Source organism: Epinephelus lanceolatus, chromosome 23 (genome assembly GCF_041903045.1).
Source record: "Epinephelus lanceolatus isolate andai-2023 chromosome 23, ASM4190304v1, whole genome shotgun sequence".
NCBI lineage: Eukaryota > Metazoa > Chordata > Actinopteri > Perciformes > Serranidae > Epinephelus > Epinephelus lanceolatus.
Window position 1 is genome coordinate 14,542,836 of NC_135756.1, and position 27,639 is coordinate 14,570,474.

At 43.5% G+C, this 27,639-nt stretch overlaps 2 protein-coding genes across 5 annotated transcripts in view; one reads left to right on the forward strand and one right to left on the reverse strand.

The window, feature by feature from the left end:
• On the forward strand, positions 1 to 26,149 carry prmt8b (protein arginine methyltransferase 8b). Its single transcript, XM_033615060.2, has 10 exons — positions 1 to 949; positions 1,552 to 1,776; positions 4,802 to 4,957; positions 8,677 to 8,740; positions 9,415 to 9,557; positions 9,870 to 9,957; positions 15,350 to 15,465; positions 18,495 to 18,645; positions 22,559 to 22,680; positions 25,351 to 26,149. The coding sequence occupies exons 1-10, from the start codon at positions 881 to 883 to the stop codon at positions 25,432 to 25,434; spliced, it is 1,218 nt and encodes a 405-aa protein (XP_033470951.1). The 5' UTR covers positions 1 to 880; the 3' UTR covers positions 25,435 to 26,149.
• Positions 25,963 to 27,639, reverse strand: part of cracr2ab (calcium release activated channel regulator 2Ab) — a 20,798-nt gene continuing 19,121 nt past the window's right edge. For all 4 annotated transcript variants that reach the window (XM_033615058.2, XM_033615057.2, XM_033615059.2 and 1 more), the window contains exon 18: positions 25,963 to 26,709. In XM_033615058.2, the coding sequence (XP_033470949.2) occupies positions 26,622 to 26,709 (88 nt within the window). In that variant the 3' untranslated portion in view covers positions 25,963 to 26,621. The remainder of the gene's footprint in view (positions 26,710 to 27,639) is intronic.

Consider the following 27,639-nt stretch of genomic DNA (forward strand, 5'->3'; position numbering starts at 1 on the left):
TATCATAACTTGAACTTTATGTAGCCGTTGTTTAAGCAATTATAGTAACACACAGGCGTAAATAACACATCATAGTACACGTTATTATTTTTTTTCCAACACATAAAACACCTATGTTATATAAGCGCGCGGCGGAGAGGCTCATTGGCTCGCGGAGAGCTGTGGGAAAGTCTACTGTGAGGAGGCATGTGTCCTTGGGAAGCAGAGACTTACACCTTCTCTTTTGGTGTGGACGTTATACATTTTTGTCACGATTCATTTCCTGTCACCCGAGGGGGCTCGCGGGCAACTACAGTGCGCGCGCACACTTTGAACCCCTTTTAACTTTCTCCCTCGGGATTACGCACAGGGACTTTCTTCCACGGAGATGTCAGGCTGAGATGTCAAGTGTCTCCAAGAGAGGAGGAGGAAGCGTTTTACCGCTGTGGAGTTTTGTTCCGTGGGTGACACTTTACATTTACTCGGATACTCTTTTTTATTTTTTTTAAACATGAGCGAGCAGGTAGGGCTTCAGTGCCTTGCGCGAGGACACCTAACCGGGGCGCGCGGCTGTTGATGGACTCCTGCTGGGATCAAACCTGCAACCTTTTAGTCTCGGCACAGCCAAAAAAACAACTCTGCCACCCTGCTTCCTGCTGTTGAAACAACCTGTATCACACCCACAGTATGGATTACTGCACATTTAACAACTTTTCTTCTAATATGGATTTAATTAGGTGCGAACTGTGATACCTGCACGTTTCTTATAATGACTTTCACCTTGACGTGCGTTCCCACCACATATCCTGCGGCTTAGTGTTGTTTCTGGCACGTTTTTATGAAGATATCAGAGCCCTCTGTACACTTAAAAGAGTTGTAGCCCTAAATCTCGTCGGCTCTCATGGGACTGAGGCATTCGTCGCGTTGTTTGCTGCTACGGCGGAAGATGGCGGAGGCGGACAGCTCGGAGGTAGGGACCTTGTGGTGTCCTGCACCCGGCTATAGCCGACACCGGGACACTCTCATGATGCTTATGTTATAGTGACAGCACGTTTGACTTGAATATGATGCGCACAGCTTTGTGTTTCCTATCCTCCTATCATCATGGTATCCATATTACGAATCAGCGCTGCACTGTGATGGCGTGCAGGCAAAGCAAAGTGCATTTCCCGGTGTCCTGCAGATGTTGTGGGTGATATAAAGAGACGGATGTAACTGCAATTGTAGTGATGGTGCATGAACATGTGTGTTCTTTGGGTGCGTGAAGGTACTGAACGTGCCTGTGTTCTCTGTCCTTGGTGCTGAAAGGAACCTGCATCCCGTACCGGCTCCTCTCCGAGTCTGCTGCTTGTGTAATAGCCAAGATTAGACATATGCATTCTTGACTGTTTATTATATAAATTCATTTTGGCTGCACATCACTGCCTCTGCCTGTGTCAGCCACGTGTTGACCTAAAGGCAGGTGCACCCACTCAAAATGACTGGACACACAATGCTCAAATCCTTCTCTCTGTCGTTTCTCAATCCTGACACAAACTTTCCCCCCTTTTCTCTCTCATTCCTCCTCAACAGCGGCAACAGCCTGTCACGTCCCCCCTCTCTCAGTCTGCCCAGCCCTCCCCACTGCCTAAACCAGTGCCTACTGCCCACCATGTGCCCTGCGTCCCCCACACGCCTCATGTAGCAGCCCTGGCCACCTGTCCTGGTCGAGGCAAGATTGCCAAGTTCATCAGCCCGGAGGATATGACGTCACGGGACTACTACTTCGACTCTTATGCCCACTTTGGCATCCACGAGGTAGGCGGACCAGGCTAGCAAAACGGCGGCTTGGTATGTAAGACCAGCGTGAAAGAATGACACCAGAGTGTTATTTATCAGTCTAGACTGTTTTGATGTGAGTTGTCGAGACGGATATATGGGCTGCAGAGATGTCCGCCTCCTCCCTGATATAATAGAACTAGACGGCACTCGGCTTGTGGTGCTCAAAGTGCCAAAAAATACATTTGAAAAACTCAACAGCAATGTCTCTTTCTAGAAATCATGACCCGGTTACTCCAGATAATCCACAGATCTTGTTGTGAGCAGTTTCATGTAGGAACTATTTTCTTTCTCCTGAACTACACCCTATCATGACACAGAAGGAAGCGTGCATCTACTGCTAGCCCACCTAGCACCACTGAGCTAGCTAATGTCACAGTTTAGCCAAGGTGGACTCCGAGTCCGTTTTGCAAAGGAGTCAGTTAGTCGGTCACAGGTAGACTTACTCAGTTTGAACTCCTGGTCAAGTGTGGCTTGACGGGGCCTGCTGCTAGTGCTAGCATCAGAGGCTGTGCTAGCTCGGACATCTGGGTTCGCCACTAAATGTTTTGCGTTGAGGTGATATTTCAGGCTTGCAGTACTTTGATGGCACAAAAATCAACAGTTCCATCTGGGCATTTTTTTTTTTTTAAGTGTAGATGTTCCACTCACGGGGCCAAGCTGCGTCGTCTCGTCTGCCTCCATCATGTGACAAAGCCACTGTGTCCTTCAGTGACGCACCGGGTCAAAGGGAACCACGGAATGTGATCAATCAGCATTAATTTTTTGAACGCATTATTTTTCCTCCCTTCCCCCATACAAGGCGAGGTGCTCAAGGTCTCATTCTCAGTCTCAAGTCATTTCATCAAGGTCTTCTTGAATCACTCTTAGTCTGGTCGTTGTGTGCGTCGACTATGAAACGGCCCCTAAGGCGACGAGTCTCGGAGGAGCTTTCAGCTGCCCCCGTGACCTAGCCCCGCATGAGCCAGTGACAATAGATAAATTATTTTTTCTGTGATTAATCAATCGAAATCACTGCGTTATTTTGACAGGCCCTAGTTAAAAAGTTACGTTTCAGATTTCAATTTTATGGTGTGAAAACACTGTGGTGAATCTGTGGTTAGATTTAGGCACAAAAGACACTTCGTTATGGGTTAGAAAAATCATGTTTTGAGTTAAAATACCCAGTTTGATCGCTACAACCACAGTCGGTTTAAGAAATACCTGGCTGTTGCCATAACTACAGCTGGATATATGCCGCCATCGCCTTAAAATATACCTGTTTGTTGTCACGACAACCACTGCTGGAAATGTGCCATTGTTGCCTTCAGGCACCATGGAACTTGACTGAAATGTACGTGTTATATAAACAGCCCTAATCTAAACAAAATATGTACGATGTATTATCATTATCACCATTTACTAAATCTAATAGAGAAGGAGCAAAAATCTGGCTCCCAGATAATAAGACTCAACACAATGTCAAATCATTCAAACCTACATTAAATAGCCCAAAAATCAAATTACTTCAAACGTGAATGCACAAAGAGCAACAGAACTCACATTTTCACTCAGTAGAGCTCAGGTTTCTGCTGCAGATAGTGACAGTGAGGGCTCACACCTGAACTCAATCTCCTTTATATAGGCCCTAATCAAGCCAGGCTCCTTGTTCCTCCTCCTCCCTGGCTCTAGAGAGGGCCATTCATGCTGTCCTACACACTTGACACAAGGGAGAAGTTTCCATTCTGCAACCTCACAGCTAGATGCCACTTAATCCTACACACTGGACCCTTAAATGTTTACATCTGGTCCTCTCACCCATGAGTAGATGCACGCTTCCTTCTGGGCGGTCAAACAGTTGGCAGGTGTAGTTAGGTCATGATTTCTGTAAAGAAACATTGCTGTTGAGTTTTTCAAATGAATTTTTTGGCTCTTTGAGCACCACAAGCCGAGCGCCATCAAGCTCTATTATATTCCAGAGAAGGCAGACATCTCTACAGCTGATATCTCCGACGCTGGGGTGAACTCTCCCTTTAAACCCAAACAACTGCTACAAACAACAAAACAAAGATTCAGGCAAAGTAAAAGGAGTCCTCAGTCCTCCAGTGCTTTCCAACATGAGTTTAAACAAAGCATGACACCAAACGCATCACACGATGACGCAAACATCTCTCAGTAGCCTAAACTTTAAAGGCGCTCTTGTAAAAAACACTTTAAAACATCAAATATAATCTAATGATTCGCCCATATTAGAATAAACTCCAAACACAAACCTCCGATGCAACTGTCCGCCTACGTTTGTGGGCAAATAGAAAGAGAGTGGAGAGTGTCTCTTAGCTGACAAAAGAGGAGGCTTTTCCATTACCAGCTCGCACTAAAGAAGCCAGATGCATGATAATAGTCCATGTTCGGTGCTCCATAAATGAAAACAATCTGTCTTTTACAGCCGGTGAACTGCTGAAGATAATCGCAGAGCTATACCTTAGCTAATGACCTTGATCTGTGGAGGTGGTGGAAAAGTTTGGGGACATATAGACCTTTTTAAGTAGTGCCCATATTTAGCATGTGGGTCAGGTTTTTGTCGGCTCGCAGACAAAGAGAGTGTCCTGATTAGAGGAGTGCAAAGCAAGGAAGATGAAAAGTGGGATGTGTGAATGGGCTCAGGGAGATGGATATCAGGCAGTCCCCAAAGGCTTTGTGTTGTACTCCCGTCTATTTCAAGAAGCTCTGCCACTGTCACAAAGGCTCCTGGCCTAAATACTGCCTTATCTACCTCATTACACATGAAAAAACTATGCATTCTCACGCTGAGGAAAATGTGCGTAACGTTTTAGCATAATGTACACACATTTGTATGTTCATTATGTAGCATTATGCGTATTATGTATTCCTTTGTGCATCTGTATGAATCACTGTTCTTCAGGTAGTCTTGACAGCTCCATATAGAAGCTGTAGTGCATGTTATTCAAGACTGCAATTAAGCGCCACAGCTACGACCCTTTGGGTTTATCTCTAATTTAAACAGGAGATGCTGAAGGATGAGGTGCGGACGCTGACCTACCGGAACGCCATGTACCACAACAAGCACGTGTTCAAAGATAAAATCGTCCTGGATGTCGGTAGCGGCACGGGGATCCTCTGCATGTTTGCAGCCAATGCCGGCGCCAAACATGTGTATGGGGTAAGTCAAATAGATACACTAAACAGATGCTTCACAGTTACTTCTTCATGAGAATCATCCAACAGTTACTGCTTTTGTTTAAGTCTTCATTAGAGAGAACAGCCGCACACTCTTTTCAGGTCCAAATTAATATCATATCTGGCTCTGCTGTCACATTATCTCTCATCCGTGGCCTTTCCCTCTACGTATGCACACACACACCCTGCCTTTTTGAAATACCTCTTAAAGAAGCACTTCACTGTTGGAGGAATGGTCTTTTCATAAAACTGGGATGTCTATGCAGTAGAAAGATGCGAATACTTTTGAAACTGGTGCTACAGTATATGACCGGAGAAAGCAGAGTATACGGGCCTTTGGTTCTTCTCAAGAGGTACAAAACTTACAACTACCAGAATACACTGATAAGTTCACTCTCTAGCTGATGGGTGACGTAATTTGAGTTGGTTTTGACCGGCTTGTCCGAAAACACAATGTGATCTCATACATACTTGTCATATTTTGCCGCTCAGGTAGAAGCCCCAGGCATTACTAAAATTATGCCAAGGGCAGCCTTTTGTGTCATATCTTGATGCAGAAGGGTTCAGCGATTAGATTTAGGCAACAGAACTGCTTGGTTTTTGAAAAGAAAAGATTGCAGATGTCACTGCAAAATACCTGCCCCTGAGTGGCACAAATGCAGCCAGAAAGGCAGTGGCATGTCGCCAACAAAGACCCGACACTGAATGCTACAAATGCGGCTTGAAAGGCAGCGGTTTGTCACCAACAAACACCCAACATTAAGTGCTACAAATGCAGGTTGAAAGGCAGCGATGTGTCGCCAACAAACACCCGACAATGAGTGCTACAAATGCGGCTTGAAAGGCAGCACTTTGTCGCCAACAAACACCTGGCTTAAAGTGGCACAGATGTGGCAGGGAAGTCAGTGGTGTGTCGCCAAAAAACACCCGACATTGAGTGCTACAAATGCAGGTTGAAAGGCAGCGGTTTGTTGCAAACAAACACCTGACAATGAGTGCTACAAATGCGGCTTGAAAAGCAGCAGTTTGTCGCTAGCAAACACCTGGCTTATAGTGGCACAGATGTGGCAGGGAAGTCAGTGGCATGTCGCCAATGAACACCCAGCTTTGAGCACCACAAATGCAGCCAGAAAGGCAGCGGGGGATTGGCCAGAAACACTGTGCTCTAACTGCCACAAGCGTACTTGCAATGCTGCAGCAGCTTGTCGCCAAAAAACACCTGGTTTTGAGTGCCACAGGCGTGGCCGGAAAGGCAACAGTGTGTTGCTGAATTTATGAAGAAAACTTGTTTTTTCATACATGCCTCCACTGTGAACGAACACTCTAAAAATGGAGAAAAGTTCTTGATGAATTTAAGTCATAGGGGCCTATATTTAACAACAGCGAAACTACAACTTGTGCAGTATAATCAAGTCTCATTTATCTGGGCATATGCTCAGTACTTTCCAAACACAGCTCAAAAGCAGCCCAGGCGCACTCAGGGTGCGCTACTCGTACATGGAAGTATTTTGTAACGTAACGTGTTTGTGAAAATGCATGTGTTTGGAAGTACTAAGCATAAGGCTGCAAATAATGATTATTTTCATTACTGATTTGTCTGTCAATTAATTGTTTAGTCCATAAAATGCTCATCACAATTTCCGAAGGCCCTAAATATCATCTTCAAATTACTTCTTTTGTCCAACCAATAGTCCACAACCCAAAGACTATTCCTTATCTACCATCAATGAAAGGGAAAAGCAAATTCACACATTTAAGAAGCTGGAAGCAGCAAATGTTTGACATGTTTGCTTGAGAAATGACTGAAAGGATTAATTGATTTTTAAAATAGTTGGCAGCTGAGCATCTAATGATTACACAAATGGGTTTACATTGAAGTTGGTGGAAAGCCCGGTGTGGGACACTGCCCAGAGGTGTATTTTGATGCTCTAGGAGTGAGACCAGGCTGGAAAACAATCTGGCAGCCGGCTGGTGACAGACAATCTCAAATTACAGTTGAACGTAAGATAAAATATGTCTCTGTAGACATTTTAGGTGAGAAATAGGCAATACAGTGACACAATCTTGGTTTATTTTTGATTAGCACTGCCTAGTTTTCCTGTTTGACCTGAATTTGGTCTGAATTTGAGAGCTATATCTACTTCTGTACTCTTTGTGTAAATGGTGGCCCAGCAAAAATTCCTTCATCTGGCGGATATTGGCTGGCAAATGAGCAAGGAGATGAGGGAGATTTTAACATAGTTCATTTACACATGCTTCCCAAAGTATCCTTTTAAGAGCCAGTTTCTTGTGCTCTGTTGAGAAACTGGTAATCTCTCTCAGACAATCATCCACACACAGGCAATAAGAGACATCTGGCTCTCCTCATCACAGGTTGCCGGCAGTGTCTCCCACAGTTATGTATGATTCATATACTGTATTACACTTATGGATGGGAGAGCAGGATGATGTATTAGTTTCATGCTGCACAGGGTCTGAGATGAGCGATGAGGGATGTTAATGTGTGGATGGATTGGCAGGGTTTGATTAAATTTGCCCTTCCGATATTACCCTGAAGGTTAACTTACTGTACAGGGAGAGAAAATGCTAACACCACTGCAGATCAGGTTTTTTTCCCAACTAAGGATTTTAACATATCTGTTATGATTTATTAAAACAATGAAAAGTGCCTGTTATGTTACTTTAGCCAGTGGTTCCCAACTGGTCTGTCCATGGCGTCCAGATTTCTCCTCAGTCATTAGTTCAAGGTCCACACAGTTTAATACATTTGGCGCCATACTTGCCATGTTGTTGAGCTAGTTTGCTGTCTCTGTCAAGTAGCTGTATGTGAGTCACACACTCTACAGCGAGCACAGTCTCACTCTGAAGTTATCGAAATCTGGCACGTGGGTGGTGACTTGCGGCGTCAGAAACCAACAAAAAAAGACGTCCTTCAGTATTGGCATGATAGGTGGCTAGTTGCTGTTATAGCTTAAAGGTGCCCGGTGGTGTTAGGGGAAACGCGGTGGGACACGGATGAAAGTTAAGGTGGCAAATGTTAGCTGGAGGGTGGTGGATGAGTCCAACAAACACTGACTTTCACCCAAGAGAGCAGTGTTTGTGTCCCATAAGATTCTAATCACAAACCCTGTTCTTTTTTTCCTAAATTTAACCACTTGCTCTTGTTGCCTAAACGTAACCACATGTTTTTGTTGCAGAAACCCAACCATGTGCATTAGTTATTAAAGGAAAACAAACGTTAATCTGGGGTGTTGTGCTGACATAGTGCTTTTATTTTGAAAGAGACTGTGTTTAAATGTTAAATTACCTGTGAAAACAGAAGTGTATTTTGAAAGAAGACAATGCATCTAACAGGCAGAACTTGACACGGCGTCCCAGGGTGTCAACAACCAACCTAGCCAGGGTACCTTTCACATCGTATGTGGACGTGGAAAGTCCATGAGCAAGCACGTCAGTATGTGACGAGGTCGGAGTGAGAATGTGTTGACAAAACAGGAAACTGCACTTCAAAATGGAAGCTCTGTGCTGGTAATTCACTGTGCTTAAAAATAAAGTGTGTTTGTGGTCCATTCAGAATGGATTCGTGACCCACTTTTGGACCACGACCCACCAGTTGGGAACCACTAACTCAAGCAATGTAAATATTCAACAGTTTCCTGTTAAGACGACACTACGTCTGTGGTTTTGTCCTTGTGCCCACAGATCGAATGTTCGAGCATATCCGAATACTCCGAGAAGATTATCAAGTCCAATCACCTACACAACGGTAAGTCAAAGTGGTTTTGTTATCACGACTACATTTCTCACATCCATCTGTCTGAATGCAGAGCGCTGCGATGACATCTGGATTAGACGCGGCGTGAAAGATCTGCATATTTCCATCATTACCGTCACACCCGACGATATTAGTCACAGTTCTGATGGTTAACTGGCAGCTCGCCTCTGATGTCAAATAACCATAATCCCTGCTATCAATCATTATTCCCTCAGTGGTGCTAATTAGCATTGTAAAATGCCACCCTGAGCTTCACAGACGGAGGACTGGCAACAGATGGTGGGTTTCATAACCTGTTCGCTTGACATTAGACTGGTTTTTGTTTCATCTTTCATATTTACATTTCAGGTATTTTAAGATGATGCTATTAGCAAAGCATACAAAGATTAAAACAGAAGGCTAACTCTTTAAAATGTTTAAAATCTATCTCCCAGTATCTTCACCTCATGGGTCAAAGAGGCCAGAATGGAAAACAAGACAAATTCATGCATAAATAGTGAGGTGTGCAATTAGCGTAGTAATTAAGATGTGCTAATTCACAGCAGTCCCACAGCACAAAAACAGTGTTGTCTGAGAATAGAGCTATTGTCCGATTTGCATTGATGTGATAAAGATGCCGTGAAGTAATTTGTCGCCTGCTGTTTTTGTGGCTCTCCACCCCGCAGTCATTACCATCTTCAAGGGCAAAGTGGAGGAGGTGGAGCTGCCTGTGGAGAAGGTGGACATTATCATCTCAGAGTGGATGGGCTATTGCCTCTTCTACGAGTCCATGCTCAACACCGTCATCTTCGCCAGGGACAAGTGGCTGGTATGATGGTGCTGCTGGAGGCTCGTGGAGAGCTGGGCTTAGCCTGTGTGTGTGTGTGGACGAATAAGGCGTTTGACACATAAACACAGCAGACAGTGATGAAGGAGAGGATTTACTGTACGCTTTAGTGCATGTGTCTGCTGCTCAGATGCCGAGGTCCTACGTGAATGATGTGGTTTCTAACCTCAGTGGCTGCCTGCAGGGTTTAAACTTGGCATGTGTGATCTTAAATTACACGGCAGGTGTGTGAACAGTAACGGTGATGGATAGCCTGTGTGTGCGTTAATACCTGAAGATTTTTTTTGTGTTCAGAAACCCGGAGGCCTGATGTTCCCCGACAGAGCGGCTCTCTACGTGGTAGCCATCGAAGACAGGCAGTACAAGGACTTCAAGATTCACTGTGAGTAATTATGGAAGATTTGTTTTTTGCTCTCACATTTTGTCTCTGTCTCCCTCTCAGCTGTGCAGTGCATAATTAATGACCACAGATGAAGTAAAATCACACTCCAGTTAGATCTAGAATCGTTTGGGCCCACTCTCTAATAAGCCAGTGTTACTGCAGACTGTGAGAAATGAGTAAGTCATTAATTAAAGGTCATGGCTTTGTCATGTTTTAATCATCCATGAAGAGTTTCTGCACCACAATATCAGGTTTGTGTTTCAAGTGATCAAAATGTCAACTCAGGCTCACTGAGTAAAACAAATACTTTACTCCCAAAGTAACCATTTCTATGTCAGTTACTCACCGTGTGTCACCTTGAATTTGTGAGTAAAACATACATGCCTCCACGGTGAATGAACAGTCGTAAAAAAGGGAGAAAAGTTCTTGATGATTTGAAGTCATAGGGGTCAGAATTTAACAACAGCAAAACTATATCAAGACATCTGTTTACAAACTCTCACAGGACTCATGCAGTATAAGTAATGTTAGCTAAAAAGATACACAACAGCCAAAATAATTTTTCACAGCCAGGCAACCCAAATTATACATGCAAATGTCTTGTTACTGATCAGTGAACTCATAAAAAATATTAATTATCTATCACAAAAGCCATTAGTTCCATCCTAGAAAACAACTGTAAAATATGCCATGTTAGGGCCTGATCACACGGGAAGCATTTTGCAGGTTGCAAAACGTGAGGCACAGTGCTCTGCCTTTTTGTAAAAAAAAAATTGAATCCCACTAGTGAAAAGCAAAACACTTGCTGCGCCTTTTTATTGTTGCCAGGCAACCTCCCCATCATGTCCTAACGGGCCGTGTACATGCCGCATCTTTAACCGCCTGGAAAACATGAGCGCTACTCTTGTGCCTTTTTTGAGCCAGCTTTTAAGAGCGTGGCAACAGGTTGTGCCTGAGGTTGCTAAGCAACCTTAACAAGCATCGTATAGCCTATTTACCTGAAATCCAGAGTGCAGAGCTGATCTTCTTCCAGGCGCTGTTTATAAATGTGTAGGCCTATCGTCCGTGGGACAGATGTAAGCTCTCGGTAGCCCTGCACTAACATGATCAATGTTTCCGTATTTATCACAGACTGATATTTACTGATGAAGGGAAATATATCTGTCGGCTGTGATTGGTTGGTCCTCGTCACATGACATACAGTGTGCGCTGCTGCGTTCCAAAAGTTGAATTCTGGCATTTGAGCATGCCTGCCATGTGTCCATATTGAAAGAAATAAATTTGAGCATGCAAAAAACGCTGCATGTGTACGGCCCCTTACACCAACCTTCCCGTATAATCAGTCTACCGTTTTACTTTGGTTTGGTTTTATTTGACAGTAATTAGCAATCTAGTTCCTAAAATGTTGAGGCAGAGGATACTTGCTGTAGCTCTGGTTGAGGGGGAGAGGCTGTCAGTAAATAGTTTGTTGGGTACAGGGAAACGGAGATGTGTGTGGGTACGTGAGACTCTAAAAAAAAGGGTGGATCATGGGGAGTACCACCAGTTGGTCCAGGAGCTTCTCCTCGATGATCGCAGTACTGCATTTATATGCTTTCACTCCTGTTCATTTGAAATCGTGGTAGGTGTGGTTTGTAAAGTCGTATAGCTCTGGGTATCCAGCAACAGCTACCACCATTGTTTACCAACTGTAAACTTGTTGCTGTGACCACCACAGAAGGCCCGCCTCTCATATCATCCCATTGGACAATGAGAAGGAAGCAGAGATGACGTGGGGCACTTCGAGGAGTTCAGAACGCTCCAGCAAAGACACCAGGCGCTGGTGGTCAAGTCCAGGGTGGATTGTTTCATTCCGGAAATGGGTCTAGAGAAAGGACGTGATGAACAAGGGAAGGACACATCGTGACAGATCCAATCTGGAAATGAACATTAGCGTCTGCATTTCCATCGTTACCATTTTTAAAAGTCTAGACTAAAATGCAATGCCACAGTTTTTAAACTAAAACGGGTCAGCAGTGTTTTTAAAGGTGTCAATTCAACAGTTACAGGCGTAAACATAGGAAATGTTGTGCGTTCTAAAATGAAAACATATAAGTGAGAATGTAGCCTTAGAGAAAAGTACCCAAAGTACACCAATAAGGTGCCTTTATCCTGCAGTACATTTTCTGCTCTGAACTCACTCGGTGTGTTCAAATAGCTTTCACAGCAGGAGTGCTGAGCTTAACATTGTGATCCAGATCAAAGACCAATATTAAAGGTGCCATTCACCCTTGTGCTTGAGGTATTGAATCTGGGTTAATAACTCCGACTGAGTTTCCTTTCACTGCACAGGTGGCCTTCTCCGTTCTCTTCCATCCGCACATGCACATAAAGGTTCATACTTTCATATAAATCCCAAAAGAATTCAGTCCGCCCGAACCTCTCGCGCTCTTATTTTTAGCTTCCCTCTGCGTCGGTGGTATGTTCCACCTTCTCATCGTTCAGACTTAGTGTTTGGCCTCCTGACAAAGCAAGGTGGAGTGGAGGGACAGAGGGAATGGGGGAGGGAAAGCCTGTTCGGTGTGTTTTCAGCCCAAATTATGATAAAAAAAAGCCTGCCAGACATGGTGGAGGAGGCGGAGGAGGCCAGAGTCTATTTTCAGGAGGCCTTGTCTTTCTCCACAGAGGGGCTGGATAGACAGAAAGACAGCATGAGTGCGGGACTGCTTTTCCTGGCAGGGTTAAGTGCTTTATTTTATTTTCTCTCCTACCTTTTTTTCGCTGACAGCTTGGCAGGAACAGAGAGAACAGAGCATGGCAAGTGTATGAAAATTCAGAAAGTAAAAATCCAGAAAACACTGTTTGCATTTGTTTTCACAGCCCGTTCTCATTACTCGGTCATACTGTAGCGACGCTTTGTCATGCCCCTCAGTGTCTGATACTGATGCACAACCTTTAGCATCTGTATGAGACACACTGGGCTTTCAGCTAACTTCAATATAAACACATCTGTGGCAATATTAGATGTTCAGAGAGACTGACATTGCATAAAGAGCAAAGTCCACACAGAGAGGAGGTCAGGGGAAAATGGATCGGTTGAACAAGCACAGTACTTTCAGTCGCCAGGAGAAAATGTTGGCATTTCTGCAAACCATGGATACTTTACAGTTATACATTTTCATACGTAGCACATCAACGTTTCTAAAGTGACGTAGTTCAGATTGTAGGTTTATGAGCTCAGTTACTAATCAGGTGGTGGAGGGGATGGTGGCTGGCATTCGACCTGGGCCAGACGGCTGCAAGGCAGCAGATAGCATCACACCACTGTTCCAGACCCAGGGCTGGACTGGGACAAAAAATCGGCCCGGGCATTTTGAGCCTAGTCCGGCCCACCAGGTATTGATGGAAAGACAATGAAGCCTATGAATGAAAACAAACTTTCTTGTGACACCGCTTGTACACTGTCTTGTTGGTGTATATGTACTTGTCTAATACATTTAAACCTACACCATCCTCCCAGTCCCATTATTCTATACAGTACTTACTTAGAGGAACCCAAAAGGCTGCTTGGTCTAGTGAACCTCCTGAACAATGAACATATGATGGGATCCTGAAAATTGGACAGTGAGGAACAGAGGTGAGACATGATCATTGATGAATATTAAAATGAATAAATGACAGATTTAGTAATATTTTCATAGACTATGTACTCACCACATCAATAAAGAGCACTGCAACACATAATACTTCCTCAAACATGGCAACCTTTAAAAAGTGAAGGGATATTTTAAATTGAATGGAAACATGCCCACAATAAAAAGTTGTGCTGTTACATGTCAGTAAAAAAAACAATAAGATAAAAACACAACATATCTAGAATAAAGAGGATATTTATGTATAAAAGACAAATACATTTAAGTAGTTACTTTTAACTCCAAGCCACTTTTATGTTAATGAGCAGCATCACATCTCCTGGCAAATCCTAATTTGATTCAATTTAAATTATATCTGCAAGTGTAGAGGGTTTATGATGAATACTAGCCTAATCATTTGGTTTTACATGAACATTTTTGCTCTGTTGAGCTTTAGCTGTTTCAGAGTAAAGAATTACTGCATAGTGCACTTATATCAATTAATAGACATTGAAATATTTTACTACCTAACTAATAAAGACTATACTTAACTAAATGAATAAAATAAAGTTACTGAAGCACTAAGATCACCATCACTAGTATAACATCATAGAAACAGCCCAGCAGTAGAGAAACCCCGTCATGCTGCTCAACAGCCAGCTAAATTGTTAAATGGCCTACTCATAACTATGCTGTGTTAAGAGTTAGCAAGCACAACGAAAATAAACTATCAACCAAACTTGATTCATATCTGACCCAGGTAGACTGCTGTTCATCACTTCTTACCTGAAGTTCAAATTCCCCTCCAGTCACACCGCCTGTGCCGTCATCATATAATGTGGCGGCCGCGGGTCTCCTCCTCCTCCTGCCTCCCCTTTGCCTCATCTACCTGCTGACGGCCACCTCCGCCATCATTACCTGCTGCAGCTGCTTTGGATGCCAGTGTGGGCGCGGTCACTGATGCTGCCGCTGAAGAAGCTCCGCCATAGCCAGCAAACATCTGTGTTATTTTAACATATTTGGCAGCATCTTCCTAAAGGGCTTGTCTCTTTTTCTCTCTTATTTTTTCCGCACCTACTTTGAGTTTCTTCTCAATTTTGTCAATCTCCTCTCTCTCTGTATGATTGACTGGCAGCCGAGGCCCAAGTGGGAGGGGGCATCGGCCCTCGACTGTAATTGGTCCAGCCCAGAATCAATCATGACTAATGGGCCGATCTACCAGTTTTGTGTACCAATAGGTATCATGACATGACTAAAAAAAAATAAAAATAAAAAAAGCCATCGGCCCACTGGGCAAATGCCCGGTATGCCCAATGGCTAGTCCAGCCCTGTCCAGACCAGTCGTGTTCTTGTAGGGCCGCATCATGACATATCCAGCAGTGCTTATGGCAACAACAAGCGGCTAGTTTTTCAGGCATGGTTGGCACATTTCATTAGTTTTTTTGTCCAAATGTAAAAAAGCTGTGGTTTGCAGAAATGTACAATGCCAACATTCATTCTGGCAAGTGGGTTTTCATGTCCTCTGTGAAACTGAGTCAGTGTCATTTTAACCCAATGTATGATAGTTTCCTAAACCTAACCAAGTAGTGTTGGCACTGAAATCTGTTTCCTTTGAACATGGAAGTTTATTTAAAAAAGACCATCCAAAACTCATGCTAGCGGTGTACCTAAAGAATCATAGTTTGAAGCGTAGGACAGCTGACCAAGCTGCAGTATGACGAGTTGTGAGTGATAATATGTTGGTATTCTCATGGGTGCTGTTTTTGTTTGTGTATGCGCAGGGTGGGAAAACGTGTACGGGTTCGACATGAGCTGCATTCGCAATGTGGCCATCAAAGAGCCTCTGGTGGATGTGGTAGATCCAAAGCAGGTGGTGACGAACGCCTGCCTCCTAAAGGTCAGTCTGTGTCCTTGAGTACAAATATTGCACATGCATGGTGAAGGAGTGTGAACGTACAGTACCTCGAACTTTTGTCCATCACTCCATATTGCTTTAAACCTTAAGAAAGCCTGCGTGTTTGAGGCACACACCCCAACAAACAAGGTTTTTCATCTTTTGTGTTCTGCCACCAACTACATGCACCCTGAAAGAAGTCCGAGACCGCGATCAATCCCTGAGCCTCTGATCATTCCTGGGCTGCCGAGACTATTTTCTAGTACATAATAGAGGTTTCTGGGGAGCTGTAATAGTCTGCAGCTCTGTTTCCATGCTTCACCAGTGGCTCGTCTTTCATCTCACAAATGAACAGAGGATAAGAGCATTCAGGGAGGTGATAGCTTTTTTGTCTACCTTTCATTTCTTTTCCTCTTTCACTGTTCCCACTGTGTGCTTTTTGTCATGTTTTTTTTTCCATTTCAGGTATCCAATATTGTCCTTCCTCTCTCTCCTTTTTTGTTTCATATCAGTTTGTATTCTTATTCTCACTCTTCCCTTCTTAATCACTTCTTTGTACCCTTCATCTCCTGTCACATTTTAAGCAATGTCAGGCCTCACTAGTTTGAGGGAATAGGGAGGTCTCACTCTGTCTCTCCCTCTGCGTGTTGGTGAAATGTCACACAAGAGCAGGCATTGAGTCACCAGAGGGAATAAAGTGGGCTCTCCATCTATTTGTACGAGCACCAACCTTCCTTTTGTGTTCAAAAAGGTGATTTATGTGTGAGATTGGATAGGTGGTTGCTACACTCTTAGAAATAAGGCTCCAAAAGGGTTCTTCTTCATTACTCAGATTCACAATGTGTTAAAACTAGATAACCAAGTTCTTTTTAATCAGACAATGAATTGGAGGAAATAGCCTGTTAGCTAGTTAGTAGCCTGTTAGCTAAGCTAGCACACTGTCATACAGTCTCTCTGAAGAATCCAACGCAAAAGATCCCTTTTGTCTTTTTTTACATACTTGAGGCTAATTCCAGACTGAAATATTATGGTTCGTACGATTAATTTCGCATACACATCGGATAGAGATTTCCATAGGAATGAATGGACTTCCAGTTGACTTGTCTCTGTACACATACGTAAGTAGAAATGAGGAGTAAGATTTCCCAGTGTAGGAATCCAGACTGCAGAGGCATGGCCAGCATGACATGTAACACAGCAGCGTCAGCCTCTAGTATGACGTATAACATGCATGTTAGCAGAGTCAATAACAATGGCTTAACATGGCAACAACAATCATTTACCATCCCTGATATATCATGGTTTGATCTCGTCCTTTGCTCAGAGGGTACGGAGCTTCAGGATCTCATTGTTTTCCCAATTTGCGGATATTTTTGGCTGCCATTTTTCTTCTTTAAGCTAACTGCTAACTGCTAACATTTTGACTCGACCAGGGGACTTCACCACAAGCAGACTAGCTGTAGAAACAGGTGACAAGCTTTACACTCCGGCGATTTGACTAGAGGAGTTGCAGGTGACACTATGACCTGGCTTGAGTCGAGCTCAGATGGCCAGTTTACACCGCTGCAACGTTCTTAAGCGGTTTCGTCTAGTCGGGAATCATTGGTCTGAACTGAACTTTAGAGGTTGAAAGGGTTCTTAGTGGTACCAGAAGACTATAGAAGGGTCCTCTGTAGAACCTCTCAAGGGGAGTCTTGGGTTGAACCTTTCACAGATGGTTGTAGGTATAACCCTTTTCATTGGGTTCGATATAGAACCCTCTGATACCCCTCCTGCATGGAAGTAGCTCTGGATCTTGAACTGGTTTCATTCAGGGCTTTTGGAACCTTGGTGCCAACCAGCCTGTGTTTCCACAAGTTTCGGTCAGAAGCATTGCAATCAAGATGAGTCATCAACAGAAGGTGTTGCACAATGCAAAACAGAAGTTAACAGTAGTAGCAAGATGGTGGATCGCATTGATGACCTGCAAACATTTGTTCTGATATTACAGATATTTGCTTTTATCCAAAAACAACTTTTTGGATTCTCAATTAATTTATTTTTGGTCAAAATGCTCAGAATGGCTCAAAACTAGGTGTGGGAAAGGGGCGGCAAAGGGGTATGAAAAAAGTTTCAACCAGGAACCAAATAGGGTTCTCCTATGGGGACAAGCCAAAGAACCCCATGTGATTCTAGTTAGCATCTTTCTTTCTAAGAGTGCAGAGAGTTAGTGACATGCTGTTGGATGGAACATTCATTCTCACCGTCTGTATGTCTTTCACATGCATATATTCAGGGCTTATTCACCCATCCCCCCGCCACCAGCCACTTCGCCTCGTCTTAATTCAAACTGCCACTCATTCCTCGCAAGCTAAAATTACAAAGTCGCTCCCGGGGAGTTTTTTTCTCTCCTCCTACAATTTGCTGTATATGATACTGGCCTGGTATCATTGGAAAGGACAGAGGTGTTAAATCACAATCTGTCATGCTGACGCCACATGGCCGAGCGATCCGTGGCCCAATAGGCCCAGCGAGATGAGCAGGTTGCAGTGTTCCCCGTCCTCTGCAATACAACATTATGCATGACCAGCTCCACTCCTATTTTGGAGCAGCAGTGAAGCCTGCCAGGTAACAAAATGTGATACTTAGATTTGTAGCCATATTCATAAGGCAGTGCTTGATATAGCCACAAGGGAACACACACACACACACTCACACACACACAGCCTCCCTCCCTTGTAGACTTCAGGGAGGACACCCACACAGCATGTGTACTGTGAGCAGGCTTCGTTTGCCAGCCGTGATTCAACCTGTGGGCTTTCACACACACACACACACATACACACACACACACACACACACACACAAATATAATTATGGTGAATAATCAAGCAGCGACTGACATATACTGTACATGTACTGCGTGTGTGAGGGATGGCAGGTGGGCGTGACAACTTGTGTCTGTACATGTGGTGTGCTGCCTTCCTGACATATTCCATGGACTGGAAAGCAGTCTTTGCAAAATAAAGTCAGTTTGCTATTTGTTTTTGCAGGAAGTGGACATCTACACCGTGAAGCCAGAGGACCTGTCCTTCACCTCAGCCTTCTGCTTGCAGATCCAGCGCAACGATTACGTCCATGCCCTGGTCACCTATTTCAACATCGAGTTCACTAAGTGTCACAAGAAGACTGGTTTCTCCACTGGTGAGTAATATATCTCCAAACTCTAAACACTTTTCATGACACCAATCTTAGAGTGTCTGTTCGCTCATATCACATGAAAACGTATTTACTTACTCACCCCTCTCGTTTTTTTTTGCCTTTTGAGATCAAAAGAAGAAAGACAGGGAACAAATGGGGGGAAATGGACTCTGTAAAATCCTACACCTCAGTGAGAATTTCTCCAATTTTGAAATTAGAGAAGTAAATCTTGCCAGATCATATAAAACTTTCTGGTTGCACCAACTTTAAGTCAGTCATTTGCAAAAGCAAAGCATTCCTCGATCCAGCTGGTCAGTGGAGCCTCGAGAGTCTCAAAAGCTGAGCAAATAACACCAAATATCTTCATGGCTGGATACCACTATGAGAAAGTCTTTGTCTTTATTGTTGGAGTTAACCAACCCTTTAAAGGGATAGTTTGGATTTTTTAAGTTGCTGTTATATGAGGCACTTGTCCATAGTTAGTGTATTACCTACAGTAGATGGTGGTTCGGCACGCTGTCAAGGAAACTAAACAATATACAGCTGTGGACAGGGGTTGCAGCAAAACTTATTTTAGCCACCTAAAAAAAATCAATAACAGTTTAAGTGTACCCTGTATTTAAAACATTTTCAGCACTTTACCTTGCAGCAGACAGCCCTTCCCAACAGGAAAACCGTTAACAGCTTCTGTTCCCCATCTAAGCTCTCATCAAAGCCACCACACGCCACTGAAAAATACAGTAATTTAAGCTCACTGCTGGTCCACCACTATCTCAGTCAGTAAGTTTGTTTGTGTTATTGTGTGACTTTGGTGAATCTGACGTAAGCCTTTTAAACTCCAAAGTCACACAATAAGACAACGAAACTAACTGATCGAGGAAGCAGTAAACCAGCAGCTCCTGTGTTTAGTGGTGTTAAATTACTGTTTTTCTCAATGGAGTCTGGCTTAGAGTCTGGGTAAAGCAAAACCAGTGATTTCACATCATATGTCTTAGAAAATATTTGGTGAAAACGTGTGAAAAGACTGTGAGAGCTGTGTAGTACTGAATTGCAGATTTAGACATTTGAACTGTTTTTAACATTTCCAAGAGTCCAAAATTTTTGGATGGGTCTACAGTCACAGCTGTATGATGCATTGGAGCCATCCTTAACATAACCCATTTTAGCTATTTCAGTCTAATACAAATGGTCCAGCCACGGGGTCCAGATTTCACCTTAGTCGTTAGTTCAAACTCCACACTTCTTAACTGTACGTTCACACCAAAAGGTTCCAAAGAGGTAAAGTCTCTCGTGGATGCACAAGAAGCACGAATGTCAAAAATATTTGTGGCAGCTTTGGTTGCTCTAGTCGCTCATCACGTGAATCATTGAACTTGTCAATTTAAAGGAGCCACAAAGCGGACTACTGGCTTGAAAGCAGTGTAGTTGCTGCTTGCTGTTGTCCAGTAAAAAGCTCATAGTTGGCCTACAGAAAGTGAAGTTTGGTCAATGAAAACAGAAAACATATGTCATCCCGTTCAAACCAAGCAAGGAAGACTTGCATGCTAAGTCGTAACATTAGCCTGCAATTCTCTCCTCTATTACTAACATTACACACTTTAAAACTCACCAGACCAACCAACTACCTCTGCGACGCGGTCCCAAGCCTCATTCTTTTTATTTTGGTCTCTGTAACCGAACAGCGACACATTATAAAGGACTGAGTGGGCGCAAATGTGAATAGACTTCTCGATATCCATTGTCGTAACAAGTTTGCTGTAGGAACCAAAGTTACATGGCTTGTTCTCTGGGACCTGCTTTATTGAAGTACGTCAGCATTCCGATTGGTTGCCGCCAAACCACGTCAGAGCTCATTACCATAAAGGTAAACGAGTTTTAACTCCCCTCCGGAGCCGCTCTGGTCGCCCAAGACACACGGCTGACGACCAGGTTGCCCAAGTTGCCCAAGTTGCCCAAGTCGCTGGGCTCTCATTGAAAATTAATGACTTCTGCCGCTGTGGAAGCTCTGGTCGCTTTTGGTGTGAACGTACAGTAATACATTCAGCATCATACATTTGGCCACGTCCTCAAGCTAGTGTGCTAGCAGGTCTCAATCCGAAGTTGTCGGACACCCCAGTGCTTGGTGGGTGACTTCAGCATTTGACACCGTCGAAAAATGCTGTTCTTTCACGTCAGCATGTTTAACGTGTGGAAACGTGGCGAGACAACAACGAAAATTAAGACAGCAAAAGTCCGACTAGGGTGGGCAGGAGTGGTGGTGGATGGGTGCAACAACCACCGACTTTCACCTTGGAGGCTGGTGTTTGCTTCCCATAAGATTACCAATGTAGCATGTTTTGAATGAGACTTTATGCAAACTGTATATTTCCTGTGAAAACAGTAGTTTGAAAACAGACAATGGATGTAACAGGCAGAACTTGACACAGCGTCCAAGAACGCCAACAACCGACGCACCCAGGGTACCTTGCACATCATATAGGCCTATCGACATGGAAAGTCCAGGACCAAACGTTGATACATGACAAGGTCGGAGTGAGTATGTGTTGAGTTTGCTGTCTCAGTCAAGCAGCTGTCGGTTAGTCACTCCCTGTACAGCAGGAAACGGCACTTCAAAATAAAAGCTCAGTGCCGGAAATTGACTGTACTTGAAAATAAAGTGTGTTTTTTACAAACTTGACAGGTTTGTGACCCACTTTTGGACTGCGACCCACCAGCTGGGAACCACTGGTGTAATATATACATGAATAAACATCTAAGAAGAATGCTACAATCATACAAACACAAGCAAAATAGTCGTCACTAATGTACCTTTCAGTCTTTTCGTCTGATTCAGCTTCCTGGCCCTGGGTGTGTGCTCTGTGCTGAGACTAGCTGCTGAACAAGAGGCTATCGCTACACACTGGATCTGTCATTGTTCGGTTCGGAGGTTGTGTGTCGTGCTTCCTTACACTGTGTGTGCTACTTCTACTGGGTTAGCTGCTAACGACAGACCTTTGCTTTGCGGCAGCTTGGTTTTCGTTTCAGCCCCAGCATCTCCGAGCAGAGAACACTGCTCATGTTTTTCAAGAGTTTGAAAGCTAATTTTACACACTTGGCAACTTTTTTAATCTTTCAAATTTGGGTGGGTGGTTCCTAACACATTTTTTTCTGTGGTGTGACAATCTCATAACACATATTTATTTTTGCTTTACCCGGACTTTAAAGAGAATAACAGCCTCAATTTGCCACCAGAAATGGCTGCCTGATGACGAAGTAAAGCGGAGAAAATATTCTGAAAATAGCACACACTTAAACTGATACTGATTTTTTGGGTAGCTAAAATACGTTGCTGCAAACCCCTACACAGCAGTACATTGCTTTGCTTTGATGTTGGCACTTTTGCCTGCTTTTCCAAACTGTGTTACATGAGCCGACCCGATGTTCGCACCGACGGAATCACCAAGCGCTTCTGGTGATGTGGTGTTGAGGACGCCTATTATAAGAGAGAGTTGCTAAGCTGTTATGTAAGCTTATGTTAATACATTCATGCATCCAGCGCTTACATAATATTGTGTAGAGGAGGTTCTATGTTTGGCTGAGTCTGTTGGGCCCAAGGCTGAGCATTACTGAAGGAGTTCTCTCCTATCAGCCTCTGTATTTCTCCCACAGGGTGAGTGAGTTTCTTTGCTGTTAAATTCCTCCCATGTTAACACGCCCGAGGGAGCCGAGTGTCCATTTGAAGCAGAAATGTTGTAAATCCTGTAATTCTCACGCTCCCCTTAACTTTTCTGGCCTCTTCCTCGCTGCACCTTTCTGTTTTACCTCTTTAATCTGTCTGCACTTTATCTTCTTTCCTCTCTACATCATGTTTCTCCTTTTTGCTCCTCTCTTGTGGACACATATTCTTCTCCTCTACGCCCACTATCCTCGACCTCAGCTCCAGATGCTGCCAGCACACACTGGAAGCAGACAGTGTTTTATTTAGAGGACTACTTGACTGTCAAGAAGGGAGAGGAGATCTTTGGCAGCATCACTGTCAGGCCCAATGAGAAGAATGTGGTAAGACTTACACAAAATAGCCACAAAATTCTTCATTGTTTAGATTTAAATTAGTAATAAATGTAGGAAAAAGTAGAATATTTGCATCTGAAAACAACAATTGAACTAGAAGTATAAAGTAGTATGATATGGAAATACTAATGTACAAATGCTTTAACGTTATACTTGAAGGGAAGCTTCAGTATTTTTTAATTTAGACTCTATTTTCCCATGTTTTTGTGTCCAAGTGACTAATGGGAACAGTCATTTTTAAAACCAGTCCAGACGTCATCTGCCTGATGAGGTTGGCCAAGTCATCCTCCAAGACAGTGGGAGGGATGTCACAGCGAACCGTCAATTTACTTCTATTAAATGTGCCTGTTTTTGCCACTGACAGGCTCAGATTGTTATTTTCAGTGTCTGACAGCTTATGGAAAGGATCCCTACAGAGGCTGACCTGTTTGTTAAAGAGTAAGATCCTTTTTGTTTCACCCAAAACAGTTCAGAAATCTGTGTGTTGCCAAACTCCACATCCTCCATTTCAAGGCTGAATCCAAATGTCCGCACTTCACCACACTTTCAGACTCGCGGACTTTGTATGACATATATGAATACATTTTTGTTCAGTCACAAAAAAGGCTATACATGGGATTTATATCTTGTTATCTGCAGGGACAGATGAGTTCAGCACTGTTCATCAACTTATATGACACGAATATGAATATGACAGCAGTGATAGTTACCATTTCCATGGCAACGAGAAAAACAGTCTTGAGGGCTGTCTATCAGTCGCTAGCAGTCTCTGCCCTCGCAGACTTTACGTGATGACAGTAAATACATCACCCTACGTACTGTACAACTGAAGTCCGCAAGGACAGGGCTTGACGCTAACTTTTTTCCCAAGGAGCACATGTGCTCCTAAGTTGAAAAAGTAAGGAGCGCACAAAGAACTTTAGGGGCACAATGTAAATTGATCAAATAATGTGTTTTCCGTAATAAACGTGATGCAAATAGACATTTACAGGCAAAATTATTTAATGAATTTGTATACAAAATGTACAGAAAGGTAAAATCATCAAGTTTTGAAAAAATATTTAATTAAGCAATTTAATTTTGTCTTTAATGTTATTATCTTATATATATTATCTTTGCAATATAATTATCTTATATAATGTTATTACTATCCTAAAACATTCTCCAGGTCCCCTGAAACTCTGCAGGACTTAAGCCTCTTTCACACAGAGCGCGATTTTCGCAGCGGCTACCGCGGGGTAGAGCGCAGAGCAAGCGGAGAGGAAGGCACGCAAGACAGGATTTGGTTGAGTACAGGCTCGCTCAAGAGCTACAGCTCCATGGTGACCGCTTCTGTGTCTACTTCAGGCTCTTCTCTGCCATTGGACGCGCTGAGGTGTCGTCACAGCGCGTTGCGGTAAAATTAAAAAAATTGCAATTCGAGCGCAGGCTGGTGGCGCGCAGATGCCGCGGCATCAGCTCGGCGGCAGAGCGGTGTGCTCTTGTGCCACGGTAGCACATACACAATGAATGGGTTCGTCGGCGGAGGTCTGCGCTTTGCGCGTTCTGTGTGAAAGGGGCTTTATTTCCACCCTGCCCAGCAGGGTGGAAATAAACCATGGCGAACCATGGCGAACGGTCCCTAACTGCGGGGAGAACGGAGCAGGCTTCCCCGTACGTAGGTCCGCCGCTTTCTCCACACTTTGACTTATTTGCACGCTGCCGACATTGGGACTTTTCATTGTGCCGACAGTGGCTTGGAAACCGCCCATAACCGTGTCACACGGGGAAGAGGGAAGGCTGCTGGAGTTCCTCTAACATTTGCGGTTAGATTATCATATTTTTTTTTATTGACAAAAATACACACGTGCCCCTAAATATTTTTTACAGTTCGCACACACCTATTTTTAGTCGCAAATGCGAGTGAAATGCTCGCACTGTCGAGCGCTGAAGGGCTCAGTCCGAAAGTCCAGAGGGTGGACATCTGGGTTCAGCCAAACACACAATCATTTTAGTGTGTATATACCCGCATATTTTCACATCTAACTGGGTGCATTAAGGGTTTATTTCAACCAAACCAGAGCTGGTGATTGTTGGAACAGCGGAAACATGAACCAAAATGGTTACTGTGAGTTTTACTTAGTTCCTGCCGACACTGAATTCAGTGAGTTTTACGATGATAAAATTTCTGTTTATTGAAAAAAAGTCTGGTGGGTTTGGTGATGGCGAAATCAGGGCTGTTACTGGTTATACGAAAAAGGATCTTACTCTTCAACAAAAAGGTCTATCTCTGTAGGAATCCTTTCAATAATGTTGTCATTGAAAATAATGATCTGAGCCTGTCAGTGACAAAAACAAGCACATTTACAGGACATAAATTGATGGGGCTCAGTTGCCCCGAATGTTTACATTGCAGCCTGTTTTGCAGCTGCCAGCTGCAGTGCTGTCGCTCAGTTCTGGACCCATTTAAAAATTTGTTGTTCCCATTAGTCACTGAGACACAAAAACATGGGAAAATAGAGTCCAGTTTGAAAAACAGCAGTTTCCCTTTAAATGCAATTTATGAGTAAATGTTAAATTCATTTGCATTTTTTGTATGTGGAGATTTTGTTTGGCTACAGCTAAACCCAGGGGAAATTTCTGCCATTAATTAATTTAAAACCATTTTATCTTCTGTAGCGTGACCTGGAGTTCACCCTGGAGCTAGACTTTAAAGGACAACTATGTGAGGCCGCCATTTCCCACGACTATAAAATGCGTTAAGAACAACAACCAACCAACAAACTATCCTCAGCCCCTCTCGACACTCGCGGGAAAGGGGGGCGGCACAGGCTCTCCATCGAGCATTCCAGTTGGCCAGCAAGGGCGACCAGACGCATCTGAACGGATGCCATCATGCCAGCACCCAAGTGATGTCATCCGAATAAGCAAGTATCTCTCAGCAATAGTGCCATCACCTGTTCCAACTTGATAGACTCGGGCACATCGTTGAATGTAACATCCTAAATGAACTTGATTTTTTTTTCTCTCTCTCACTAGTTTCTGGAAATTGTATAATTTTGAGTATTAAATGAAAAGTCTTTATATTGTTAGTGCAGCTAATTGAAAGCATTGATCTGCGTGATGTGGAGAAGGTTACAGCACAGTCAGCATCTGTTTTTCCTTCTGATGAGATTCATCACGCACTGTGTCATTGTATAGAGGGTGCAGTAATCAGTTGTGTTTTACTTTATTTATTACTTGCATGTTAACGTTTGTTTTGCTTCATTGATTCCAGAAGGACGTGAAATGTAATTTCTTTATTTCTTTAATTGAGGATAATTCAGAACAAATGTACTTTGGTACCAGAATAAAACAGAACAATGCCTCAGAACAGGAACAAACACAGATGCAATACGTCATGGGACACTCTGTTTTGATCGGACAAACAAGGAATGTGAAAAACAAGATGATGATGATGAATAAAATGTCAAAGAATCACATTTTCTCTCATGATTTTTCATTGAAACAGTTTTTATCTTCAACATAAAATATAACTACATTAACATATACTGCACCAGAGAGAATTAATTACAGAAAGCTAGCATTTAGTTATCAAAAAAGCTACTTTATATTTACGATTCCTCTCTTGGGTGAAGGCTATTTAAGTAATTATAATACAGAGTAGGTTTAATTTTAAATCTTATAGACAGCACTACTGTGATTTGGCAACACAGCATTATTTACAGGAAATGGTGCAGCACCTTAGTTTTACTTCCGCCCTTCCTCTGAGCCTCATCATTTAAACTTTACAGTAGGTTTCACGTTCACACACGGGACACAGTCCTTCCTGTCGACTTCAACATTTCGTGCACTTCCGGGCCAAAATGATAAAGTCCAAGAATTATTTCACTGTTGTCTTTAAACACTGCAAAACGTGATCTTGAACTAGACGAATTGAGTGTACACTTTCACTTGCAGCAGGCTTTCTTCTTTATGGGCTGAGCACTCAGAATGACAGTTGTGTCTCTCACCCTGTCCTCCTGCTCCATTAACACTCTGAGGAAAGACAGAGACACAGACATAAGAACATGGCATGAGCCAGAGGTATGACAACTATAGATCAGCCTCTTGACAAAAGGTTGTAAGCGCAGCAGGCCATGTGCTCCTCTGTGACTTTATCATGCATCTGATGACTGGTGTGCAGCGTGTCTCATGAATGGCCTGTAGTCTTGGGGCCCCCTTCTGTCCTTCACCTGCTATGTCACTCAAGGAGACACATAGCAACCAGGGCCCTAGTTTTCAGTTCAAGAACATCCATCCACTTTCATCCACTTATCCGGGCCGGGTCGCGGGGGCAGCAGGCCGAGCTAAGCACCCTAGATGTCCCTCTCCTCAGCAACGCTTTCCAGCTCCTCCTGAGGGACCCCAAGGTGTTCCCAGGCCAGATGAGACATGTAATCCCTCCAGCGTGTTCTGGGTCTGCCCCGGGGCCTCCTACCAGTGTGACGTGCCCGGAACACCTCTAACAGAAGGTGTCCAGGAGGCATCCTGATCAGATACCCGAACCACCTCAACTGAGCCCTTTTGACATGAAGGAGCAGTGGCTCTACTCCGAGCTCCCTCCAGATGTCCAAACTCCTTACCCTATCTCTAAGGCTGAGCCTTAGGCTGCTTGTATCTGCAATCTCGAAATCGGAGGGTAATACATAAAAATTGCTCCAATGATAATGCAAATCCACGATGTCTACTATCTGATATATCTGGGTGGAAGAGATTTTTTAAATAAATGATAGAGTGTGAGGTGAAACGGTATCTTTCATGTCCTCCTGACACCTCAGCTCCTGTTTGGTACACATTTTTAATGTCTGCGAGCTGTTTTGGATCAGTAGAACCTGATCATGAAACATCGTCTTTGAACAGGAAGTAGTTTTAGGGAAAAAAAAGTCCTCATGAGGACGCTGGGTTTATTTTTAATAGTCACAGTGT

Bases quoted from the DNA above. Each gene is read 5' to 3' on its own strand.
- prmt8b (XM_033615060.2), top strand. From the start codon at position 881: ATGGGACTGAGGCATTCGTCGCGTTGTTTGCTGCTACGGCGGAAGATG. The intron at 9,558-9,869 runs GTATGATGGTGC...TTTTGTGTTCAG, and splicing joins TCGCCAGGGACAAGTGGCTG to AAACCCGGAGGCCTGATGTT. The intron at 18,646-22,558 runs GTGAGTAATATA...CCTCGACCTCAG, and splicing joins GAAGACTGGTTTCTCCACTG to CTCCAGATGCTGCCAGCACA.